Source organism: Cryptomeria japonica, chromosome 4, assembly GCF_030272615.1.
Source record: "Cryptomeria japonica chromosome 4, Sugi_1.0, whole genome shotgun sequence".
NCBI classification, from domain to species: domain Eukaryota; kingdom Viridiplantae; phylum Streptophyta; class Pinopsida; order Cupressales; family Cupressaceae; genus Cryptomeria; species Cryptomeria japonica.
The window spans coordinates 478,382,488-478,408,095 of record NC_081408.1 but is presented as its reverse complement, the minus strand read 5'-3'; the positions used below and the strand labels follow the sequence as shown (position 1 = coordinate 478,408,095).

The 25,608-nt window shown below is 39.2% G+C and overlaps 1 protein-coding gene across 1 annotated transcript in view; it reads right to left on the bottom strand.

Moving 5' to 3' along the window:
* The window catches only part of LOC131062543 (N-terminal acetyltransferase B complex catalytic subunit NAA20), a 99,231-nt gene extending 74,566 nt beyond the window's left edge, over window positions 1-24,665 (bottom strand). The window contains exons 1-2 of the mRNA XM_057996238.2: window positions 24,473-24,665; window positions 24,239-24,329 (exon numbers count right to left, since the gene is read on the bottom strand). Of these exons, the coding sequence (XP_057852221.1) occupies window positions 24,239-24,329; window positions 24,473-24,550 (169 nt within the window). The 5' untranslated portion in view covers window positions 24,551-24,665. The remainder of the gene's footprint in view (window positions 1-24,238; window positions 24,330-24,472) is intronic.
* Between the last annotated feature and the right edge of the window lie 943 nt (window positions 24,666-25,608).

Sequence of the window (25,608 nt, the reverse complement as noted above, 5' to 3'; positions counted from 1 at the left end):
TTGAGATAAATACTTTAAATGTTCACTTGAGTTTCTAAGATTAAATATTAAAGTGATAGCTTAAGTGTAATATCTTTTTAAAAAAGGGTGTAAAGTGAGCCCAAAAGTGGACGCCTAGGACGTGGAGGGATTGATAACGGTGGTGATGCAATGCTCTTTAGATAAGTCCTCTAAGCATTGATCCAATATGAATAAATCATAGCATAATCACTCATGAAAACATATTTGAAGATAAGTTGTTGTAGCTTGCTACTCCTTGTACTCAGATCTACTCTTGAATGAAGGAACTAGGACTTGAAAATGGAGTTGCTAGATTGATAAAATGAATTAGAGATGATGCCTTTATATAGGGTTCTCAAGATATTTTCACATTTAGGCCGGCTTCCAACCAGCATATCAAAATATGAGGATTAGATCACAAATGGCAGGAACTGACACTACGACATGTTCAACTTTTGGGTCCCTTTTGGAGGGACTATGCTTTTTACACAATGAAATGTTATTAATCTTCCAAAAAGGTCATTTTAGTTTTTTTTTAAATTATTAGAATTTTAATTTGAATATTTTCCTCCAAAAAGCTATATAAGGAGGATGCGGGCTCGTTGGAAGAGTTATACTTGTGAGTGTTATCATTATGCTATTGGAATGATCCTAAGTTCTCCCAAAGCTTCTTGAGGACAAAAACCTTTTTGGAGTTGCTTGTTTCAGACCCTAGCTAAGTGAGTAACTTCATATAGAGACCACCATAGTGCTTCAAATCAAAGTTAAAGTTTTAGGTGTTGCAAAGATGGATATTTTTTATGTGTTTTGATGAAGATTGATGTTATTTCATTTGGGTGATTGAGCAAAGATGGTTTCATGTGTTGTGAAAAGGTATTGATAAATTTCTTGCTGTTGGTCATACCATTCCAGTATAGGTCGTACCTTTCTTGGCTGGACTTGCAAGTCCTTACCAGGCCGTACAATTATCGTTGCAAGTATAATGTTGAATTAAAAGTTTAAATCTGCTTGGGTCTACATATATACATTTCCTTTTTGCAAATTATATTTTGAGAGAGATTTTAGGAAGGTTGTACTTTTCCTTGCAGGGCCATACAGTCCAAGAAAGGGCATTGGAAGTTTCTGTCCCAAGCACCTAGTTTGTGGTGCTAATTTCATCATGGTTGATGGTGCCTAAGGTCTGCAATACCACTCCAAGCATTATTCAGCCAGACTTCATCAGTTTGTGGTGAGTTTTAGTGCATTTTGTACATGCTGTTATAGATGCTACAGCTGCATACAAAGCTATTTAGTATTTTCAGACATGCACATGTTGATTTCAGTTATCGTCTGATATGTCCTTCTTTAGTGTGATTGGGTGAAGCTCGGATGTGCCTTAAGGGGTCCTTTCAGCATATGATTGTTTGGTGTTGTGCTTGGCACGTGCAAGAGTGTTTTTTGGATGATTATCTTGGTGTCCAGATTTGTGGCAACATGTTAAAGAGTGCTTCTAGACCTGCACCAGCTTTCTCTATGACTCATTCAAAATATTTCAATGTTATTTCAAAGCTAGGTTGTTGGGTACATATTATTTGGCTTCATTTTGCGACTTACAGCAGATGGTAGTACCGCCAGTGAATTGGATCCGGTTTATTGCTGATACTTACCCCACTAAATAAGTGGTAATGTTGTAATTGCACACCACTAGATAAGCAGAAGAAGCTTGTTTTCACCTTCAATATTCTATACGCTTTCCAACTAAATAATAGGAAGTGCCCATAAGCTTTCCCACTGAATAAGTAGATGTGCCCCCTTTCACTCACCACTAAATCAAGTCGAAGAAGCTTATTTCCATTTCCTATAATGCATATGCACTCCACTGAATAAGTGGTATTGACTAGCTTGCCGCCTAATGCTTTCCTTTTTGTTGTTGTATTTCAATTAATTATAATCCTGAACACCATATGCTCTCACCTTGCCCATTCTGAGATCTAGGTGAGTGGAAAGGAAGTTGCTTGTTTCTCATTTTCAGATGCAATAATTTCAAAAAAATTAGGGGTGTATATTACATATCAATAAGAATTTTCTGATTTTATTACTCAATAGTTGCTGTTAAATTTGATTTCTATTGTTTGGAACACTTAGCAATCTAATGCAGGAGCAACCAAGCTCAAAAGCAATCTTCCATCACCAAAAAAAGAATAATTAATTTTCATGTTTAATTTTTGCATTTTTGGTGTAGGTTGGAGTTTCAAGAGCATATTTGGAGTGTTAAAGGATAAAATATTATTTTTATCAAGACTTGGCTTCCTTTTCAAATATCAGAGGCAAATGGGGTGTTCAATGTGCCTAAACTAGAGGGAAAAGGTAGTGATTTTTGAGAAAATAATTAGAGACTTCATTTTCCAAAGAAGCACGACTTGGTTCTGTTGTGAGGTATTCACACATCGCCCCATCGCAAATGGGGACCCCCACTTTTTTCCTGCTTTCTAGGATAATGTATAGGTGGTCAAGAAGCCAGGAGTCAAATGGATAGCCTTGTGTGAGGTGTGTAATGAGTGAGTTTGTTAGCCTTTAGTAACACCTTGTTCATGGATGAAGTGAATTCCATCATGATTTCAACCAAATGGCATGAAGGAGAATAAGTGAGAAAGCACTAAGTGCCAAAGTTCAAACAACTTCACGTGCCTCTCCTTCAAAGAGAAATTCTTCCTAACACTTCATGTTTAGCTTGGCATGGCGAACTTCATGTGTTTAGCCTTAGGAGCGAACTTCATGACCCTCACTCTTGGAGTGAATTCCCCTTTAAAGCCTTGTTTAAATGTGAATTAGAACGTTTGAATGAAGATACTGAGCATGATTTTGATTTGAGATCATCTCAAGTGCTCCCTCTTTGGAGCAAAACTTACTTCATGTTCAAGCCTACAAGAGCGAACTCCATCTTCAAGCATAGAGGAGCGAACTTCATGAACTGAGGTAGGGGAGCGAATCCTCATCTTCAAGCCCCCAAGAGAGAACTTCATGAATTGAGGAAGGGGAGTGAACTTCATCTTCAAGCCCTTAGGAGCAAACTTCATGAATTGAGAGAGGAGAGCGAACTTCAAGTATTCCTATATGAGAGCGAATTTCCTTGATATTTCAATGCGTTTCATGAACTGAAATAGAGGAGCGAACTTCATGTTCAGACCTAGGTAAGCGAACTTCATGTGCTCCACTTTAGGAGCAAAATTGCTTATAGAACCCCTTCCAAGTTGATTTGATGCCTCCACTTGCATGAATGACAAATATTCAAACCTGAAGTGATAAAGGGCAGAATTAGACCAGGTTTGAGAGAACTTCCATTGCCCACCCTTAAGAGCGAAATACACCTATCAGACCAAAACACATAAAATCAAAGAATATATTAAGTTAGAAGAACTATCAAGGTTATATATTGTGTATTTGATATCATGTTTGTTTTGTTTGCAGACGAGAAAGGATGGTGATTGCAAAGCAAAAGGAGAAAGATTGTAAGATCTACACCACCATGCAAAGGAGAAAACTTCATTTACAAGCACGAGAATGTCCAAGAGGAATCTCAACTCTCACTGCACCATGGAGACATGAAGAGATCAAAGGAGCACAATGGAGAAGTCATACAATCACCCTAAGGCAAGCAGGCGAGGATGGAGGAATGACTCAGTTACATCAATGCTTCCCATCACCACTACTTTGAGCGAGCTTGAAATGTTGAGAATCAAGAGATATCTCTCAACATTCCTTCATGGTGATGAATCAAGTCTACGAGTACAAGTTGAAGTTGCGTCCTAGTTGTCATCCAATCACTACCTCCACCAATCAAAGAAGTTCCACATCAACACGTCTAGATACAATGAACTTGACTCATACATGAAGGCACAAACTTCGAGGAACCTACCCTTATTATCTATTAGTCATGCCAAAATGTTGTAATTATTTCATTGGTCAGAATTGAGTTTGTTGTGACAAACCCTAATTAGGGTTTTTCTTGTAAAATCTTGGCCATTGATCTCAAAATTGATCTGAGCCATTGAATTGTATTGAGAGCATTATAAAAGGCTCAAGCTCTTCATTTGTAAAGATTAATAGTTGATAGTTAGTGAATAGAACTTAGATGGTAGCTAAAATAGAATAAAGGGAGAAGGCAAAGATTGTTGCTAAACCTTGTTGTAAAGAACAATTGATTTCAATGAAGTTATGGTGAATTTGATTTGTTACTTCAACAACTTGCATGATCTTTACTTCTCAACTTACTTTCATGTTGATTAGATTGAATGGGAGAATTTGTTGAATGTATTTGTGTGGAATCCGTTTAGTCCATACCACTAGCCTCTTGCTGATTGTAAGTGTCTTGTATGGTCAACTGGAATGATATGAGTTTAACTCGAATTGTTATACATCTATTGCTTATGGATTGACTTGAATGGTGATCAATGTTTGATCATAATAATTCGAATATCTTTGAAATATCCTTAGAAGATTGCACTGAGCTTGTGTCAAATTGTTTAAGTTGATGGTGAGACCTTGCCCAGTAGGATTCCATCTAATCATTCATCCATCTTCTTACATTGTAGACCTTAGAATAGACTTTCTCAACCCTTCATCTTTTGCCCTCTTTTTTCAACTCAAACTACTTTAGGATAAAAAGCATCACAAAATTGCACCATCAGATGATCAAGTTCTAGCGATTCAAGCATTCGACACCACCAAAGTCCGCCCAAGCAAGAGGAGCTAAGGCCAAAGTCCGCCATGCCTTGGGAGAGTCATGAGAGGGGGCCTTCAAAGTCCGCCCCATGCCTTAGCCAAAATTTTGCCTTGAAGAGAGCTATGAGGGGAGCCTTCCAAAGTCCGCCCAATGTGGAGAGCCTTCCAAAGTCCGCCCAAGCAAGAAGAGGGATGCCCAAAGTCCGCCCAACCATGAAGGAGCACACCTCAAAGCCCGCCAAGGCTAGAGAGGCAATGTGAAGGAGCTAACACCAAAGTCCGCCCAAGGAGGAGCACTCTCCCAAGTCTGCCAAAGTTTGAGAGGTCACATGGGTGCTAAGCCCAAAGTCCGCCATGAGTTTGGAGGCCATGGGTGTCATAGCCAAAGTCCACCAAGATGATGGAGACCTTGAAGGTGCCTACTCCAAAGTCCGCCACACCCTAGAGAGGTCATGTGAGAGCTAACGACAAAGTCCCCCCAAGCTTGCCAAGTGTTGGGAGCAACCTCCAAAGTCCACCATAGGCTAGGAGAGATGCCTAAAGTCTGCCATAGGCTAGGAGGGTCCTGAGGAGAGGTCACCAAAGTCCGCCCAAGGTGGGAGAGAGGTGACCAAAGTCCACCATACCTTGGAGAGGTATCCAAAGTCCACCAAAATTTGAAGAAGATGGAGATAAAATTCGAAAAATCAACCTACACATTGAAAAATCAAACAAAGATGCCAGTGATGTCACTAAATCCACTAGGATTTTAAAATTAAATCCAAAATGAAGAAATATCTAAATAAAAAAAAAATCATCAAAATAAATCCAAAATGGAAAGTTTTTTTTGAGAATATTGAGAGAATATTAAAAAATTATTGAGATATTAATTCAAAATGGAAAGATTTTTTTAGAATTAGAAGTACAAGTTGGATGATTTTAGGGGTTTTGCATAAACCTTGTCTACAAATACTTCATTATCAAATTCATTATTACACCAAGAAGTTCAAAATTACTAAGGAGAGCTTAGTAAAGTATGTCAGTTTGAAGATCATCTGGAGAAAATTCTAGATATTGCTGGAAGTGGGATAATATTTTTGGCAGAAGGCTTACAGATTTCTGGAGAAAGGCATCTTTTCTAAATTTTCTCAATATTTTGGAGAAAAGTCTAGCCTTACTCCTATCCACGTCAGAGGTGAAATTAAAATTGTGAATTTTCTGAATATTTTCCAGAATTTAATAAATGATTTTTTCGAAAATTTTGGAGAAAGAAAATCATTTTTTTTGGCTAAGTATGAAATTTTTTTGGAAGTTTTAACACTTGGTGGTAACCACAACCAACTTTAAGACTGAGGGTTTTAAGGTGAAAATTCGATTTTTTATGGCTAAGTATGAGAATATTAAAAAAAAATGGAAAATTTTCCAACACTTAGCCATTTCGCAGCCCCTTTATTTTCAAAACTTTGCAAATCATTTTCTAACTTTAAAATTTCCATCGTTTGCCTGCAGGCCCCAGACATTATGAAATTTCAGGTAGACAAAGATGCTCCTCCAAAGTCAAGGATGACTTCCAAGTGGAAGAACATCAGCGACACCAACCTCGGACACATCAATCTGAGGGAGTTTAAGAAGCGAATGTTTGGTTTGGACAACCTTGTGCCTACCACCATTGCGCGAAAAATGATGAAGAGTGGTATCGTGCACGCTGTCGGCTTCCTCCCCACCATGCAGTGCAATGAACTAGCAGTTGAATGTGCCAAACACTACAACCCCATCAGTAAGGATATTGTTGCACCTGATGGAAGAGTGTTGGCGAATGTCAGCGATGAGGCCATCAGAGAGGCCTTCAGGATCCCTGAGTACCACAACACAGTATATATGACCAAGGATGAAGCTGACAGTCTATACCATGATCACCTGGAAGAATATGATGCCATAGTTAATCATTCCTGGCTAGACAAGCCGAGGAAGGGCGCCTCCAAACTCCAGAGAAAGAGCCTAGTGCGAGCATACTTCAAGGTGGACATTGGGGACATGGTTGTCTTGCTCAATAGAATAATAGGAAATCCTCAGGGAGCTCCATTCGAACCCTGGATGTATTATTTCATTAATGAAATAATCAATGGAGTAAAAATGATAGACTGGGCCCGTATGATCAACGACAACCTAGACAGCCAACTAAGGAATCTGGAGGCGAATAGGACTTTCTTCATGAGTTCTTACTTGTTCTATTCTTTAGCCAGGACCTACAGATACAGAGGTCTCACTTGTAGAGGAGAAGTTGGGAACAAGGAGAACCAATTTCCAATATATGATTGCTATCCCCAGCTCCATATGGAGGAGAAGTTCCATTTCAAAAGGGTGAATGATGCCTTCCTGATGCACATTACCCGGACCCTTCAAGGTGGCCTGCACCAAAGGCTCTCTCAAGAGTCTATGGACTTCATCGATCGGTTCGAGTGTTGGTACATCCAATATCCAAAGTTCACTTACCTCCGAATTCAAGGATTCTCTGGTCCTCCATACAAGCTTCCAGCTTACCCTACCAACCGAGTGGTGTTGCTCGAGGTTGTGAGACAATTGGAAGAGTATATAGTGATTCAAAGGGATAAGCAGAAGAAGGCAGGGACATCCTCACTTACAATTGGTGATGGGCTGGAAACATGTCCATCGTCACAGGCTGCAGCTACCGCTGAGAAAGAACTGGCCTGGTATCCCTTCTACCAATACAAGGCAAGAAAGGATTTCGATCCATTCCATAGGATAAAGAAGATCGAAGGGACAACGTTTGAGCACAGACTGGATCTGGAAGACTATTGGGCTAATGCAGCCAATAGTTTCAAGATCTAGAAGAGGTTCTGGTCAAGAATTCCTTTAAGTATGGTTAGAGCAACGAAAGTATTCAAAGTTGCCAATCAGGTAGAAGAAAGCCTAGAACTTCAGCAGCCGGGTTTTGAGAAGATGAAGAATGAACCTTTAGTCTTGATAGACTGGACAGAGGGAGAAAAATCAGATCTAGCAGACCTCATGAGGTCGGTGGTTGAGTACTCAAGGTGGTGGGCGTCTAAAAAGACAAAACACTTGAAGGCCAAAGGTGTGGTTCTAACTTATGAATTAATGGGAGTAGATGATACTCTGTCCGTCCATCCTTGTACCTCCGCCGGTGATGCTCGGAATCCAGAAAGTGTTGGATCTCGAAAGAGAAAGGAGTTGGGTGGAAGCTCCACAAAGTGCATAGGGAAAAGGGTTGTAGTTGAGAAAAGAGAATCCAGCGAAAGTCACTCCATCCTAAGTGCTGCTTCCATTGCACCTGATCAGAGTACGATTGGGGAACAAGAGATGAACATCTATGTGAGTGATGATGAAGTAAGGGTGCTTTCCCAGCCAATTGAGGAAGTGGTGGAGAAGGTCTTCCGAACTCCAGACAGGGGGCAGGATGAAGCCCCTACAATCTTCTTGGATGGCATACCAGCAAACCCAGGAGAAGCAGACTATGAGTTTGATCGAAACACTGTGGAACAATCAACCATTCTTGATTGGCTAAAAGCAAGGATAAAGGCCAAGGTTCCCAAGGATGTCCACTCAATCGAGGAGGTTACCGCAGCATTCCTGGAGAAGGTGAATGAACCCACCATAGCTAAACCGCCCAAACCAGCCAGGAAGTTCTCTCTGATTCAGGGAGACAGTGCCGGATTCAGGACAGTCCAGATAGCAGTGCCCAAAGAAGGGAAGACTAGGGACAATGTCACCGCAGATGACTACGAGATTACCACCATAGAGATGGGTAAGCCTACCCAGGACCAGGAGATCCAATATTTTGACGACTCCTGTAATGTTCCCTTTCCGGTCGAGGCAGGTCAATATTACAAGTGTAAACCCTAGGTTCCCTTTCCGAAAAAGCAAAAAGCAGACATCCCTAAAAAATAGGGAAAACTTTCTAAAAATAGCCATACCGGGGATCGGGCTAAAAAGGCCAAAAACGAAACTTCCTAAAAAATAGGAAAAAGCAAAAAAGCAAACTTTCTAAAAATAGAAAGTTGTCCAAATTCGTCCAAATCAATTGCGATCTTCCTCCTTTGGCCTCTCTAAGCACTCTGGTGGTGTTCACACCTCGGAATCATATAACTTGCAAAAACTAACTTTCAATTGTCAGGGCCTGAAACGCTCTGAACTGGACAAGGCTTGGTGAAACTACAGCAAAAGGTCACAAGATACTAACAAAATCCTAGAAAGCAGGAAAAGAGAGGGTCCCCATTTGCAATGGGGCGATGTGTGAAAAAGGTCACAACAGAAGGCATCCTTGCCACATGCACCGACAATGTGGATCTCATCGACTTCCAGATTGGCGGTTTGCCAAGTGTCACCATGGAGGAGGTCAAGCTCGTGGTGTCCAGATACGTTGAATCTCTGAAAGAGGAAAGTGGCCACTCACCTCAGTAAAATTAGCAGCTGCGCCACTTGTCACTCTTTCGTTTGCTTGAAGTGATAGTATTTCAGGAAACCCTAATTAGGGTTTAGGACTTTCAATCTTGGCCCTTGATCACTGTTTGATCTCGGCCATTCATTTATTTTTGAGAAACTATATTTGGTTGCCTCCTCTCATTTGAAAAGGGTGAGGTTTTTGATGTATTGTTGCTTAAGGTCATTTCCAGATAATATATTGCATGTGCGCTGCTTTGTAATCTCTATTATTTGAATGATTTGCATGGTTTCAATTGCCTCAACAGTTAGTTAGAATTAGTTTAGATTTGCTTTCATTGTTGTTAATTTGAATGAAGGATTTGATAAGTGTCAATCAATGGTGTATCTCCGCTCATACTTTTGGTAAAATGGATGATTTCCATTCTACCATGCAAAGTTAGTCTGAGCCCTTCCCCTGTGCATCCCAACATCTCGATCATAAGCACAACCCATTGAAGATTGCACCGGCCTTGTGTAGTTGTCCCTAGTGTGGCGAAGCAAGGTTTGGTTTCTCGAGAGCACCCAATTGATACCGTCTCCAAAATTCGTAGGATTAGATTAGCCTTCCTAAACCCTATCCCTTTTTCCCTTTCTTTGAAAGTCTAAATCCCAGAAAATTCCCAAAAAAAAAAGAAGAGCCTAAAATTGCTAAATCCATCTAAGTCCAGCAGTTCAAGATACTTGTCAAACGTAAGTCCCCCTTGAAAATTTCAGCATACACTACCCAAGAAGCTATTCCACTAAAGTCGCTTGTTCGCACATATAGACCTTGGAATCAGTAGTGATTTTTCAGGAGAGGATAGAATACCTTCGGGTAACCTATCCTAATGTTTGGTAGATGATAAAACAGACACCAACAGGTACCTCACAAAGGTCTTGACCTCCATAAAATATAGCCTTTAATGGTGTTAAGAAGTAGCAATCAACAGCAAAAAAGTTGGAGAAAGAACTAGCAGGTTGCTCGAGAGAATTGCATAAAGAAGAGTGTAGGCAATTAGCTTGCCAAGAGGCGAAAGATGAAGAATTTGCAAGTGTGTTTGTGCTGTTCAAGGCATCCATGAGAGCTGTAGGATGAAATTAATATCAGATTTAAAAAGAGGAGTAAAGCTAAGAAGGTGCGAAGACTTTAAGATTCAAAGACTTGTAGGCTGCAAGATTGGGTAGTTTGAAAAGACCCCCCCAATCTTGTCTATATCAAATGGTATCAAAGCCAAAGATCTTGAGCGTGTAAATAGATCACTGGATGTGAGGCAATCTACACTAAGGGAAATGAAAGAACAGACTTGGGTGCCTCTTTTTGATGCCTCACAAAGGTCTTGACCTCCATAAAATATAGCCTTTAATGGTATTAAGAAGTAGCAATCAACAGCAACAAAGTTGTCGAAAGAACTAGCAGGTTGCTCGAGAGAATTGCATAAAGAAGAGTGTAGGCAATTAGCTTGCCAAGAGGAGAAAACGAGAAAAATTTGCAAGTGTGCTTGTGGTGTTCAAGGCATCCATGAGAGCTGTAGGATGAAATTAATATCAGATTTAAAAAGAGGAGTAAAGCTAAGAGGGTGTGAAGACTTTACGATTCAAAGACTTGTAGGCTGCAAGATTGGGTAGTTTGAAAAGACCCCCCAATCTTGTCTATATGTCAAATGGTATCAAAGCCAAAGATCTCGAGTGTGTAGATAGATTGCTGGGTGTGAGGCAATCTACACTGAGGGAAATGAAAGAACGGACTTGGGTGCCTCTTTTTGGTGCCTCACAAAGGTCTTGACCTCCATAAAATATAGCCTTTAATGGTGTTAAGAAGTAGCAATCAACAGCAATAAAGTTGGAGAAAGAATTAGCAGGTTGCTCAAGAGAATTGCATAAAGAAGAGTGTAGGCAATTAGCTTGCCAAGAGGAGAAAGATAAAAGAATTTGCAAGTGTGTTTGTGGTGTTCAAGGCATCCATGAGAGCTGTAGGATGAAATTAATATCAGATTTAAAAAGAGGAGTAAAGCTAAGAAGGTGCGAAGACTTTCAGATTCGAAGACTTGTAGGCTGCAAGATTGGGTAGTTTGAAAAGACCCCCCAATCTTGTCTATATCAAATGGTATCAAAGCCAAAGATCTTGAGTGTGTAGATAGATTGCTGGATGTGAGGCAATCTACACCAGAACCTTGGGTTGGATGAAATATGTATGAGATCATGTTGGTTGTCCCCCAACAAGGACTTAAGTTGGATAGAAGGTGCACATAGTTCCTCTACTAGGAGACAGTGGGTAGAGGAAGTTAGAGGTGTGTCTTCCATAAATCTTTGTTGTGTAGAGGATAGGTGTGAATATGAGTTTTGCTAGAGGTTGGAAATTGTATGTAAAAATGAAAAAGAGGAAGAGTTTGGGGTTGGTTGTGGGAAATCCTTTAGGAATTTCAATCCTTGTCAAGAGAGAGAAAATGCACAAGGTTAGAATGAATGAAATGGGTATGCTAATATGTTTAAGGGAAATCACATCTGCAATAGAAAAGATTAGAAAAGAGGAAAATGTGGGTATGAAGGAGTCCCATTATTTTTCTAACAAAGATGCATTTGCAAATGATGTTGTGCATGCAAGTGAAGAGAAAGGAGGAAATATTACAACAATATGTCTTAATGATGGCATGAAGGAAGAGAGAAAAAGTGAAGTTGTAGAGATTGAGGATGAGAAAGAGGAAAGTGTAGCAATGGAAGAAAGTCCTTTGGAGGATAGAAAGGTATTTGAAAGTGCAGCCAAGAGTGAAGATCTTGCAGCAGTGATAGAGTAAGAAGCAATGCACAACACTTTTCATTTTTATGCTAGAGAAGAGAATGGATTGTATGAAGATGAAAATATTGTAGTAGATAATGAGAAAGAGAATGTTACAATGACAACAAAGGAAGAAATTAAAATTATACTTTCCTGAATTTATGAAAGATGATTTGTATGTTGAGAAGTGCGATGTAGTGAATGTTGAGATGGAAAAGAATGTGAACGTACAAATGGATTTTATTAGTGTTGATATGTATGCAGAGAAACAAAGGTATGGTGTTGGAGGGAATAGTGCAGGTACATGTTGGTGGAGGTGGCCAAAATATGGTCTGGTGGGTTGGATCCCACGAAAGAAAATAAGAGGAGTTGTAATTGGTGAAGAAGGATGGTGAATGTTCCAGCTAAATGAAGGAAGAAATCTTTTTTTTATGAGCCTAATGCAATGATGGAGTTTTCTACAAATTGTTCACAACTTAAAAGGATAATTCTACAATCCAACTCTATTTTGTGAGCCCATGCTCACAAACTTCTTACCCAATGTGTTTGATGCAGTACCATCTGGGATCACAAGCAATGCTACATCACCAAGAAAAGAATATATTATTTTCATGTTCAATTTTTGCATTTTTTTATGTAGGTTGGAGTTTCAAGAGCATATTTTGGAGTGTTGAAGAATAAAATATTACAGCAAGATTTTGAAAGCATTTAATGAGGAATTTCAAGCATAACCAAAGGAATTTCAAAAGATGATTGGAGGGAAATGAAAGAACACACTTTGGTGCCTCGCAAAGGTATTAACCTCTATAAAATATAGCCTTTGATGGTGTTAAGAAGTAGCAATCAACAGCAAGAAGGTTAGAGAAAGAGCTTGCAGGTTGCTTGGGAGAATTGCATAAAGAAGAGTGTAGGCAATTAGCTTGCCAAGAGGAGAAAAAAAAGAAGAGAAAGAAGAATTTGCAGCTGTGTTTGTGGTGTTCAAGGCAGCCATGAGAGCTGTTGAAGTCAATATCAGATTTAAAAAGAGGAGTGAAGCCAAAAAGGTGTGAAGGCTTGACGATTCAAAGACTTGTAGGCTGCAAGATTGGGTAGTTTGATAAGACCCCCCAATCTTGTCTACATCATAATCAGCTTAGTTTTATGTCAAATATTTGCTCTTATAAAATTTATGAATTACTTGAAGTCTGCAACAATTTAACATGCTAAAATGTTTTCAGAAAACAGCCTCCAATCTGCTTGAGTCGGGGATTTTTGTTCACCATCTCTACAAGGAAAAGAATGTTGGCAAATGACACTATTATGGTGACTCCGGTGAAAATTGGTGCATGATAGATGCTTAGGGGTTGTCATTGATGGCAACTCAGTCTGCAGATCCTATCCGGTGTACATAGAATTGGTTTACCGGAAGTCATTTTGTTCATAAGGCATAAGCCTAGATGGTGGAACCCAGAACATGAGATCACGATGCACATCTTGGTTTCGGCGACGTATTTTTGGTTGCGGTGATCTAGGAAGTTGGGTCGAGTTCGAGACAAATTATTTTGTGATCCTGATATCCGGTGGTGAATTGTGTACAAGTTTAAGAGCTCTGGTATCCGGTATTTCAGTTAGGGTAGAGCTATTTTGAGTAACGTGTGTTGCGGATTTGTTGGGATGATTTCGGTGATCAGTTTTGCATTTGAGGTGATCGGGCGGACTTATGGGAAGCATTTTATCATCTTGTTTTGGTCCGCATTTGGATTTGTGATCGGATTAAGCCAACTTTGGTGGAACACGTTTCATGTTGCATGTTATGCAGTTTTTGGTGAAGCCGACTTGTGAAAGATTAATTTTTGTATGTGCGGATATATAATACCGATTTGGATGATGCATTTGGTGTGATAGACTGTCTTGAAGCGATTGAGCACATGTTCACATGCGCATTTTGATCTTGGTTGATCCGGTAAGCAGTTGCAGAGCAGAACAAAGTAGATAAGCAGATCAGTTGCAGCAGATCATTTTGCACTTAACTGGAACTTTACTTTCTTTCTTGTGCATCTAGTGGTTGAAGAATAAACATAACAACTTGAGGATCTTGATACACCAAGAAATGAAATAAGTTCCTTCAGGAGAAACTTGAATGCAGTTGAAGACTTCGTTAAGGATTTGAGAGATCAAATCAACACTTCAAGAGACAAGAGGAAAGAGTTGATGGACAAGCTGAAAAAGAAACAAGAGCAAAGCATTGAAGACCAAAGCAAAACTGAAGAATGTGAAAAGCTTGCTAGAGAGAATGTTGTATTAAAGAATGAGATGCAATCCATTGTGATGAAGCTAACTAAGGAAATTGAAGACCGGAAAAAGAATGAAGAAAGTTTGACTCAATCGTTGAAAGACAGATCAGATGAAAGCTATAGACTTACCTATGAGAATGATCAACTAAAGCTTGAGTTGATGCAATCAAGGAATGATGGACAAGAACTTGAAAGACAGATTGTTGCCTTAAGGGATGAACTTGCTACTGCAAATGAATACAAAGACAAATTTAATGCTAGCTCAACAAGGCTTGATGAGATGCTGGAAAATCAAAGACATGGAAAGGACACAAGAGGACTTGGGTATGAAAAAGGAGAATCCTCCAGTTTTGGACAGAGCAATGCAAAGCCTAATCATCAGAAGAGCAAGAATCCTCCAGTTAGATAGCCTAATGCTTATAAATTCAATGGTAGATGTTTTACTTGCAATAAATTTGGTCATATGGCAAATCAATGCAGAAGTAGGATGAATAATGGAATGATGAATAATGTGAACAATGGTCCTACCTTTACCAGTCAATGTTTCATATGCAACAATTTTGGTCACAAGTCAAACATCTACAGAACAGTAATGAATAATTTTCAAAACAAGAGATGTTATGCTTGTGGGATGTTTGGACATATCTCTAACCAATGCAGGATGAGACCAAATCAGATGAATTTCAGACCTATGCAAAGAAATGTTGTTTGTGTAATGTCCCCTACCTGATTAACATAATTAATCTATTTCAATATACTAAAATTGATTGAGAGACTAATCATGAAGCTAGTCATTGATATTCTTCAGTTTATTATAGTTCATAATATAGATATCAAAACCAGCTACTACTTCAGTTTTAAGGGAAGGATCTATGTATGTTACCAAAGTGCTTAGAGGCCAAATACAATAGGTTCCCTCAAAGTTTATAGATCCAAGCCCTTACCTATCTTGGGTCTATACCCTAAAGGCTTATGGGTCATTGATCCACCCTATCTTGGAACTTAACCTATTGCTTGGATTTAGACTGCCCCTCTTTGGAACATCTCATCCCCATCTTCTTAAATGCTGGCAATAATAACATGATTTCAAATTATAAGTATACAAGCTTCTCATGTATTATGAATATATATGAAATCAAGTATGATTGTCATTCATATTGCGGCCTATATTAATATTACTACTACTAAATTCTGCATAACAACATTATCAAGCTTCATGTATTAAGCATACATATTCAGCACATCCCCATGCATACCACCAACAACAAAGATGTTACTGCTTGTAACTTAATAACAGCTCTGATCTGATCCATTCCATGGTGATGTTGTCGGATGCTTTGATTCATTTCCTTTATATCTCTCAACAGAGCAATGCAAAGCCTAATCATCAGATGAGCAAGAATCCTCCCAATAGATAGCCTAATGCTTATAAATTCAATGGTAGATGTTTTACTTGCAATAAATTTGGTCATATGGCAAATCAATGCAAAAGTAGGATGAATAATGGAATGATGAATAATGTGAACAATGGTCCTACCTTTACCGGTCAATGTTTCATATGAAACAATTTTGGTCACAAGTCAAACATCTACAAAGCAATAATGAATAATTGTCAGAACAAGAGATGTTATACTTGTGGGATGTTTGGACATATCTCTAACCAATGCAGGATGAGACCAAATCAGATGAACTTCAGACCTCTGCATAGAAATGTTGTTTGCCATGCATGCAACAAACCAGGTCACATTGCAAGGTATTGCAGAAATAAGAATAATGATCTGGTAAACAAAGGCAAATCAGATGAGAAAGGCAAAGCAAAAGTAGATGAAATCAAAGATCAGCATAAGAAAACGTGGGTTAAGAAAGAAGATTTTGTTGTTCAAAATGGCTCCACACTTGAATCCGGTGATGGAACCTCATTCAATAACTAGGGCATTTTAGCCTTAGGGGGTAGATTATCATGTAGATATTTAGAACCCCCTTTCGGGGATCTGTAACCGGTCAAGAATGGTTGTAGATGATGGGGATTAGTTGTCTAGATGTTATCTAGAAAATTCCATGATGGTTTGATAATCCGGTGAAATACAGTGTATCCGGGAGACATTAGGGTTGTGCATTTATTACAGCTACAAATTAGGTTTTTGGTAGATAAAAAGGCATTTCAAGAGCTCATTCTTCACAATGCAAACAAGAGAGAAGCATAATAGCAAAACGAAGGAGTTTTTGCAGCAAAATCCGAGCTTGAAGCAATCAATCAGCGATTTTTTGTACCCAGTTGAGAATCAAAAGGTATTTTCTGTTTGAAGCTATCTTTTCGTACCCATATTTCAAAATGGCATCTGCATCTACATCTAGTGTTGCGACTCCATTGGTAGTCGAAATTTCTGAGAGGTCGAGGCCCATGTTCAAGAAGGTGCATTTTCTTTTGTTCAAATCCACTAAGGATGATCCGGAAGGTGCATTTTCTTTTGTTCTATACGGCGTACTCCACAACGAGAATATTAGGGAATACATTCATTGCAATGTTGAGGAGCTTGGGAATGCAGAAATAATTTCACTTTACACCAAGCACATGATGGACAATCTAGGAAATTTGAAACCGGAATACAAGTCACTGCAAGATAAGGGTTTCATCCAATTCGTCCATTTCCCGGTGTTTGACGAACCAGAATGGGTTCGATACATTTGAGCCGAATCCACGATGAATTCATGTGGTTGGACCGACCTCATAAGATCACTAAGCAGGCCATTGAAGCAGTTACCTGTTTGAAAGCAACCGGTGAAGTCCCTGGTCTAAGGAAAGTACAAAATACTACAGTAACAAAGGTTACCAGATCTCAATTTGACAGTCAGTCGAAGACAATCAATGACATCATAGAACACGATGTTAGATTTGCCTCGATGATTATTGGATACAAGGTATATCAATCAAGTAGGCATAATTTTGTATCCAGTATTGCTATATTTGCAGCTTATGAGATGCTGAAGGAAGTCAAGAGGTATGACATGTGCTCAGTGCTTCTCAATGAATTATTAAGCAACCTAAAGAAGATTAAGCAAGACAAAAAGCATGTGTTCAAGTACGGTTCCTTGATTGTTTGCCTGGCATTGTATTTCTTGAATGAGATCCCCGGTATTGGGAAGATTTAGTGGGGTTATGATAAACCGATGGCCATTCAAATTAAGGAAGGATTGCAGGGACTGGGTAATATTGTTGTTCAAAAATCAACCTTGTGGGGATATTTCAAATCTTTTGAAGCCTCAATGCATAATAGGGAGAGGTTACCTATAGAAATTGTTGAGAAATATGAGAAAACTATCTACTTCATGGTCGATAAGGACCAATGTCATATGGAGGCAATTGAACCAAGGACTGTCTGGATCATACCCATGGGGCATGAGGTGGATGTTGTTACACTTGAAGCATATGCTCAACATCTATTGAGTAAGCCTGTAGATCCTGAGTTAGAAAGATTTGGCACCTTTAAAGAGGACTTAAGCCTACACAAGCAATTCACTAATGCCGGAAGAAAGAGAAAGATCAGAAAGGAAGTTGAGGTTGTTGCAGAACAGATGGGTCTATCAAAAGATGTTGTACAGAGGGCTAGAGCTCAAAATATACTGAAGGAAGAGGATGTGATCAAACCACAACCTAAATCGGTGTCCTCTTCTAAGCAATCCAAAGCTAAGCCTACTAAATCTGCACCTGTTTCTGGAGTGAAGAAACCGGTACCTCCACCCAAGCCCAAGCCAACAGTATCAACCGGTGGAGTTGAGAAGAGGAAAAAGGAGAAGCCTTTGAGGCAATATACTGCAGCTGAGGAGGAGACAGAGTCAGATGAAGAAATCCGGAAAGTTAAGAAGACTGCTGCTTATGCTCGAGAGTCAGGAAGCCATCCGGTGATGCTCCACCCTCCAAAAGGACAAAGACTCAAGGTGAGCCATCCGGAAGATCTAGAGGAAGCAAGAAGCAAAAATCTAAGTTAGATGAAGCTCTTAAATCTGGTAAGATAGAAGGCACATTTGAAATAGTGCCTCCATTGACTTTGAAAGAGTTAATAGATGAAGTTCATAAGGATGGGAATCTGAATAATGTATCTATATATTATGAGAATTATGATGATAAGGATCAGAGGGCAGTTGAAGAAGTCATTGTAGAGTATATGGATGTATATAGAAAGGCATTAATAGAACTTGCATCTATGATCCCTAAAAGTCTATATGACATTTTAGATGCAAGATGGCTTACCGCTAGCCAAGAGGATGAGAAAATAAAAGAATATGTGCTAGTAAATCTATAATTTGTTATCTCTAAAGATGAAGTCACTCGGTTACTAAAACTTGCCAAGGATAGATTTTGAAGCAAGAAAAGGGTGAACAAGCTTATGGTAGGGAAGAAAGATGAATGTGATCAAGGAAATAGAAACCATTTCGAGACAATTTTTGATAGATCGGAGAGTTGATGTGAATCCGAAAGAACCCAATCAAGACACATATGTTCCGGAAGTAGATACAATTGTCCCCAGTAAGCAAAAGGATTAGTCACCTGAGAAAGTTACTCTGGAAGGGCAGTCCAATGATCAAACTCCAGTTGACAATGATGATGGTGCAAATGATACCTCCGATGATGCTGTTCAGGATCCTCCGGTTATAGAAGTTGTGTTTGAAAAAGCAGTTGAGGAGTCAATAGATGCTGAGAAGGATGCAGATGATGGTATGAAAGATGGAAAGGTTGAGAGTGCAGAAGTTGTAGATAAGATGAAAGGGGAAGAGAAGGCAGATCAGGCTCCGGCAACAGTGGCAAATGACACTGGTGTTGTTAAAGGGAAACAAATTGTTGTTGATCCAGATGATTTTGGTCAAGGACCAATTGACTTGAGTTCTCTATCTCCTATTCAACCACTCAAATTAGCAACCCTAGCTCAAGCCAAAGCCAGTGAGGACTTGCTTAAGTCCCATTCTGCAGACAAGGAGCTAATATCATTGGCAGGGGATATGTTAGAGAAAATCATGCCATCTTTTAAACCGGTCTCATCTGATCCCTCCAGCAATCTCAAAGGTTTGTTAGGTGATGTTGGTACTTGTTGTCATTTTATGACACCCTTGGTCCATCAGCGAGAACCGATTAGAGATATGTTCCATGGACCAACACCACCCCAGTTGATCAAGGATAAAAGCAGTGGAAGCATGGTTTGGAGTGTTGCCTTGTCGAAAGTTCCTTGGCCTCCCTCTTTCTCTTCTCCGGAACTCCGGAACCCCGAGGTTCCGAAGTTCTTTGCCTTGGTTTCCTTCCTTTTCCCCTTCTCGCAACTCCAAAACCCCGAGGTTCCGAAGTTTTGTGCCTTAGCTGCTGAACTCTAGAACCCCGAGGTTCCGAAGTTTTGTGCCTTAGCCGCTTTCCTTCTTGCTCCGGAACCCCGAGGTTTCGAGGTTACCTTCTTTCCCTTAGCCTTTCCTTAGTTCTCTGAAACCCCGAGGTTCCGAAGTTCCCCTCCTTCCTCTTTTCCCTTCTTCGGAACCCCGAGGTTCCGAAGTTCCCTTCCTTTCCTCCCTTCGGAACTTCGGAACCCCAAGGTTCCAAAGTCCTCTTCCTCGCTTCCCCTTCTTCACTCCGGAACCCCGAGGTTCCGAAGTTCCTTCCCCTTTTGCCTTCCCTCTCTAGTTCCTCTGGAACTCCAGAACCCCAAGGTTCCGAGGTTCCAAGGTTCCTTTCTTCTCTCCCTCTCAATCCCGGAACCCCGAGGTTCTGAGGTTCTTTCCTTAGCCTTTTCGAATTCTCTGGAACTCCGGAACCCTAAGGTTCCGAAGTCCCCTACTGCTCTCCCTCCTCCTATCCCGGAACCCCGAGGTTCCGAGGTTCTTCCATTTCGGGAGTCCGAACTTTCGAAGTTCTTGGGCTTCCTTCCGACTGACAACACTTCCTGATGGCATGATCGACACTCAAGGCCTTTAATGCTCCGACAGTTTTGGTGACTTTTTGTGGAGCCACATGGGTGTACTAAATGTTTTGGCAGGATTTCCATCAAGGAAGGTACGAGGGCCATGCTGGGTGACTGATGTCATGTCTAACTTTGGAAGGTCAGTCAATCCACCTTCCTCAGAATTGCCTTTGGAGGTATGGCTAGGTTGCTTGCATGTACAAGTCAAGTGCATGCACTTCCAGACTAACATGCAGGGGTCATGTCACCATTGTAACCAATTTTCTATATAAAGGATGTTTAGCCTCATTGTAAAGGGTTCTCTCCCTGCTGCCTTAAGCTTTCTCATGCTCTTCTCTTCTCTTGAAGACTTGTAATTATTTTTTGCATTTCTACAACTATAAGATTGTCTTTTGGCCTTATGATTAATTGAAAAATCACCATTCTTGCCTCTTTTCAACTTATGTATGATGTGTATGCTTTCTTACCTCCATCATAGGTGTATGTCTTGTGGCTTTAATTTCTCTTCATATATGTTGTGTTAACTGGTTTTCTGAGTGTGACTTGTGGGAATTCTTCTCCCCTCTTGGCATTCCGTGAATTCTAACCTTCATATATGCATTGGGGTCACTCATACAACTGAAGTTGTGCATCTCTTGGGTGTTTCAGTTAATTCTTTGTGTCATTTCAGTGGGGAGAGGAACAATCTCTTCTTGGTGCATCACCTCCCTTTGTTTCAAGCAAATTCTCTCTTCCTTTTACCTGTGCAGATTGTTAGGATAGGCTTAGGAGGTAGTTTTGAAGTGTTGAGTTGGTTCAACACCAACACCTAGATAGAGAAGGAAGTAGGCCTTCTCCGGAGATTCAACCCCCTTGCGCAAGGTCCCACACTTCAGGGTTGTTTCCATGTTTCACAAGGTTGCTGAGTCCATAGCTCAGAAAGGGTGCAAGCTTTTGTGATAACAGTACTCACTTTGATTCTTTGGAGAAGGCCATGAATATTAAAGTCTTGAATCAATTCAATGAAATGTAGTTAAAGCAATGTTTGAAAATGATTGAAGATGATAGACTTAGTTTAGTTACTGCACTAAAAAATATTCAGGATGCAATTGATGAAGGAGGTAATATATACAAGTCATGTCTAATTTTGCCCAAGTTCACTATAGACATTGACAAGAAGATGAGGGAGTGTGAAGGTCAGCTAGCAAGCATATCACAGCCTTAATCACCACAATCTGCTTCGGCTGGCAAATCTGAACCCCAAGTTTTGAGTGTACTGAACAAAATCAAGAACTTAAATCAAGAAAAGGATAGAGTTTTGAGTAGACTAGCAAAGTTAAGCAGTCTTATCACTCTCGAGATAGACTCATTGATGTGTAGCATGCAGGATGTTGAGGATGCACTGAATAAGCCTATTCGGGCAGATAGAAAGGAAGCAGAAATGCATGTTTACCTTTTCAGCGGGATGATAAATATTTTGGAGAGTTTAAAGAAGGCATGGGATAATCATTTGCTGTCCCTTGGAACAATTTTTGCCGACATTTTTAAGTTTGTGTGAGTAGTTGTATATAACCTTGTACATCAATCTTTGGCATTGTTGTCAAAGGGGGAGAAAGCAGAGTGAAAAATGGTGTAAATTCTTAGGGGGAGCTTGTATATTCCTTGTGAATTGAAAATTTTGCAACCTTGCATGCACAGTTCATTCAATTCATTTTTCATAGTGTTGCCATCAATGCCAAAGGGGGAGAATGTTGGCAAATGACACTGTTTTGGTGACTCCGGTGAAGATTGGTGCATGATAGATGCTTAGAGGTTGTCATTGATGGCAACTCAGTCTGCAGATCCTATCTGGTGTACATAGAATTGGTTTACCGGAAGTCATTATGTTCAGAAGGCATAAGTCTAGATGGTGGAACTCAGAACATGAGATCATGGTGCACATCTTGGTTTCGGCGACGTATTTTTGGTTGCAGTGATCTAGGAAGTTGGTTCAAAGTTCAAGACAAATTATTTTGTGATCCTGATATCCGGTGGTGAATTTTGTACAAGTTTAAGAGCTTCGGTATCCAGTATTTCAGTTAGGATAGAACTATTTTTAGTAACATGTGTTGTAGATTTGTTGGGATGATTTCGAAGATTAGTTTTGCATTTGAGGTGACTGGGCCGACTTATGGGAAGCATTTTATCATCTTGTTTTGGTCCGCATTTGGATTTGTGATCGGATTAAGCTGACTTTGGTGGAACACGTTTCATGTTGCGTGTTATGAGGTTTTAGGTGAAGCTGACTTATGAAAGATTAATTTTTGTATGTGCAGATATATAATACCGATTTGGATGATGCATTTGGTGTGAGATATGGTGTGATAGACTGCCTTGAAGCGATTGAGCAGAGTTTCACGTGGGCATTTTGATCTTGGTTGATTTGGTAAGCAATTGCAGAGCAAAACAAAGCAGATAAGAAGATCAATTGCAACAGATCATTTTGCACTTAACCGGAACCGACTTTTGGCATAATCAAATGCTATTTTCCAATTCACTACTTGTTGTAATCAGTTTGTAATCTCTTGTAAGACAGTGAGCCTTCCTCCAGAGTTGTTGCCCTGTTTTTGTAACTTAAGCAGTGAGCTCTAAGCAGTGTGCCTGAATGCAAGTGCATTCCCCTTATGTAATATTGTTTTGCTATTGGCCATAGTGCAATAATATTGTGGGTTCAAATCCCACCGTGGTTTTTCCCTTTTGGGTTTTCACATAAAAATATTGGTGTTATGGTTGCTTGGTTATTTGTTTTGTGTTGCTGCACTTACTTTCTTTCTTATGCATCGGGGTGGTTGAAGAATAAACATAACAAGTTTGAAATTCGCACAACATTTATTCATCCCCCCTCTCAGTGTTCATCGATTCCAACAAAGAAAAGGATTTTCCTCCTTTAATTTTCAGGCCTCCAGGGGTTTCATCCTCAAGCTGTTGAACACAATCTCTGCTCCATAGGAGATAAAGTCAAATATATAAAAATGTCTTCAATGATGTCACTCCATTCTCCTTTCTTAAATTTTTCATACCCCTCTTCAAAAGGACACCACCTTTCCTTAGTCATTTAGCAATAAATTAATTTTGTCTTTCCTTCAAACAGGCGCTGCTTCTTAACTAGACCCATGATTTGGTTTGAACTGTTTACTTTTCTTTCATAGAATATCTTAATGTCGGTAAGACGGAGCCTTGAGACAGGGATCTTGTTGCTTTGAGAGAATAGCACTCTGCAGGGAAAAGCCCCCCTCTTAATATAAAATTAGGGAGGGGGCATTACAAAAACCGAACGTGTAGATCCCGTATAGCCTACATATCTTGAGGCAAACCCCCTTCAAATTTCCGAAGTATCAGCGGAATGAATCTAAGCGAGGAGGAGCGTGATTTAAGGATGAAAACTGATCTAAACCCCAATTATATTGGCCCAATTCTATCGATGAAGGAGCTCAAGCCAACATATGCTCTAACTGATGCAGAGGTGGAAAAGATCCTGTACTTTTCTGCAACACTCGCATGCCATACAGGTCATTCCAAGGACACTTCTCCTAAAAGTTAGGTTGGAGGTAGCATGCAGTTTCTTGTTTTCTACGCATAAGGTTAAATTTCGGTTGCTGTTAGGTGTCTTTGGTTATGGTCATTGCCATACTGCATGCTAATTATGTTAGGAGCTTCTCGGTGTGAGCTGTTTTCTGTTTTAGGTATGAAAAAGTCATATTAAAAAATTATTCCCCCGTGATCAATCCCGAAGAAATGCTGCTTTAATTGTATTAAACGCCTCTGTTTATGATTTTTTTTTCTGTGGAAGAGGACCTCGTTTAACCCTCCGTGCATTAAAAAAAGAATATACACCACATCCAGAATCATTAAAAAAAAGAATATACAAGACATCCAGAATCACGAAAAATTATCGTTTTTCTATCCTATCCAAATGCAGGAAAGCAACTGGGTGGACAGAAGCTAATAAAGACCGTGACACTAAAATTACAGTGAGGACCAGGTTTGAGTTAGTGAAGCCCCAGCAGATAACCAATGCTTCAAAGTAATCGTTACAACGCAAAAGAGAGCGAAAAACATAATAATTAAAAATAAATGCACTGGTTTATGTGAATGATGAAGATTGAAAAGCTTACTATATCCCATAATCCGATTGCCAGGGCCTTCAGCAACGTGGAAATAATCCGGCCATCTCGCCAAGTATGTGAGATAAAATGACATATTGAACTGCCATGGATAATCACACACACTAGAATTAACCTATCTACTCACTTCAAATGCTTCTAAACCCTTAAAATGGCAGTGAGTTTTTTTTAAAATTGCAAATCAGATTAACAAAAAGGTAAGTTTTTTATGGAAGAAAATTTTACAGTTTCAGTGAGATGATCCAAGTTAACGGAACTGAATCGAAGGAGGTCATCGCAGCAAAACCTACGGATTGTTGTCATGGTTGATAGCGAGAAATCTAACGTCCTCGGGCCTTGTCTGCGTCTTAGCCTTTTATTTGTAATGTCGTCGTGAAAATTGCGTACTCATTTGCTCTCCCTTTCCCCTTAATGGACTATAATTGGTACATTTATACGCAAAAAAGATGGAAATTAATTAGTCTCTCGATTATATTTTTTATATTTTAAGAGTTTATATTTAGTAGTTGCATTTAGTGCTATTACAATTGGTTGCAATCAATTTGTGTTAATTCGTTAAGATGCATGAGTGTTAAGTTTCTAATTTTAGGTACATTGAAATAACATTTAGAATGTTTAAATTTTCTTTTCAAATTATTTAGAATCTTTATTTTTAAAAGTTTTATATAAATAAATAAACACACATATATAGAATTAAAAAAAATGAATTAATATTATTATTTTAGTTATCTTCATACAATTTAATAATATAAAAATTGGAATAAACCGAGAGATATCCTTCTTACACTTTAATTTGATTAATTGATAAATAAATAGACACTTCTCTACACTTATTTTATATATATATATATGAGTAGTGAATCTCTAACTATAACTATACTTTAACCCCAACCATTATTTAACCCTAACCCTTACCCTAACTTAAATATTTTTCTAATAGTCCTAATTTTACCTTGACCCTAATTGAATCCTAGTGTAACTCAACACTAACCTTAATTTTCTTATAACCTTAATTGTACATTAAAACCTTAATTGCACCCTAACTCTAATCCTATCTCTAAGTCTAATTCTAACCCTAATTACATTATAGTCACAATCTTATCTTTCTTCAAACCCTAATTTAATGTTAACTCTAACCTGAATGAATTTTTAACTCTAACCTCATTGAAACCCTAACCATAATTTAACCCTAATCCATACCCTAAACATATCTCTCATTGTAATTTTAACCTTGATCCTAATTCTCTCTTTTCTAATTGGTGAATTGTTATATAGAAATTATGTTTTGTCAATCTCATTATTTTGATTTTTTTTTAAATATTTATACATAATCTTCATACAAATGATTTTTTAAAATTTTT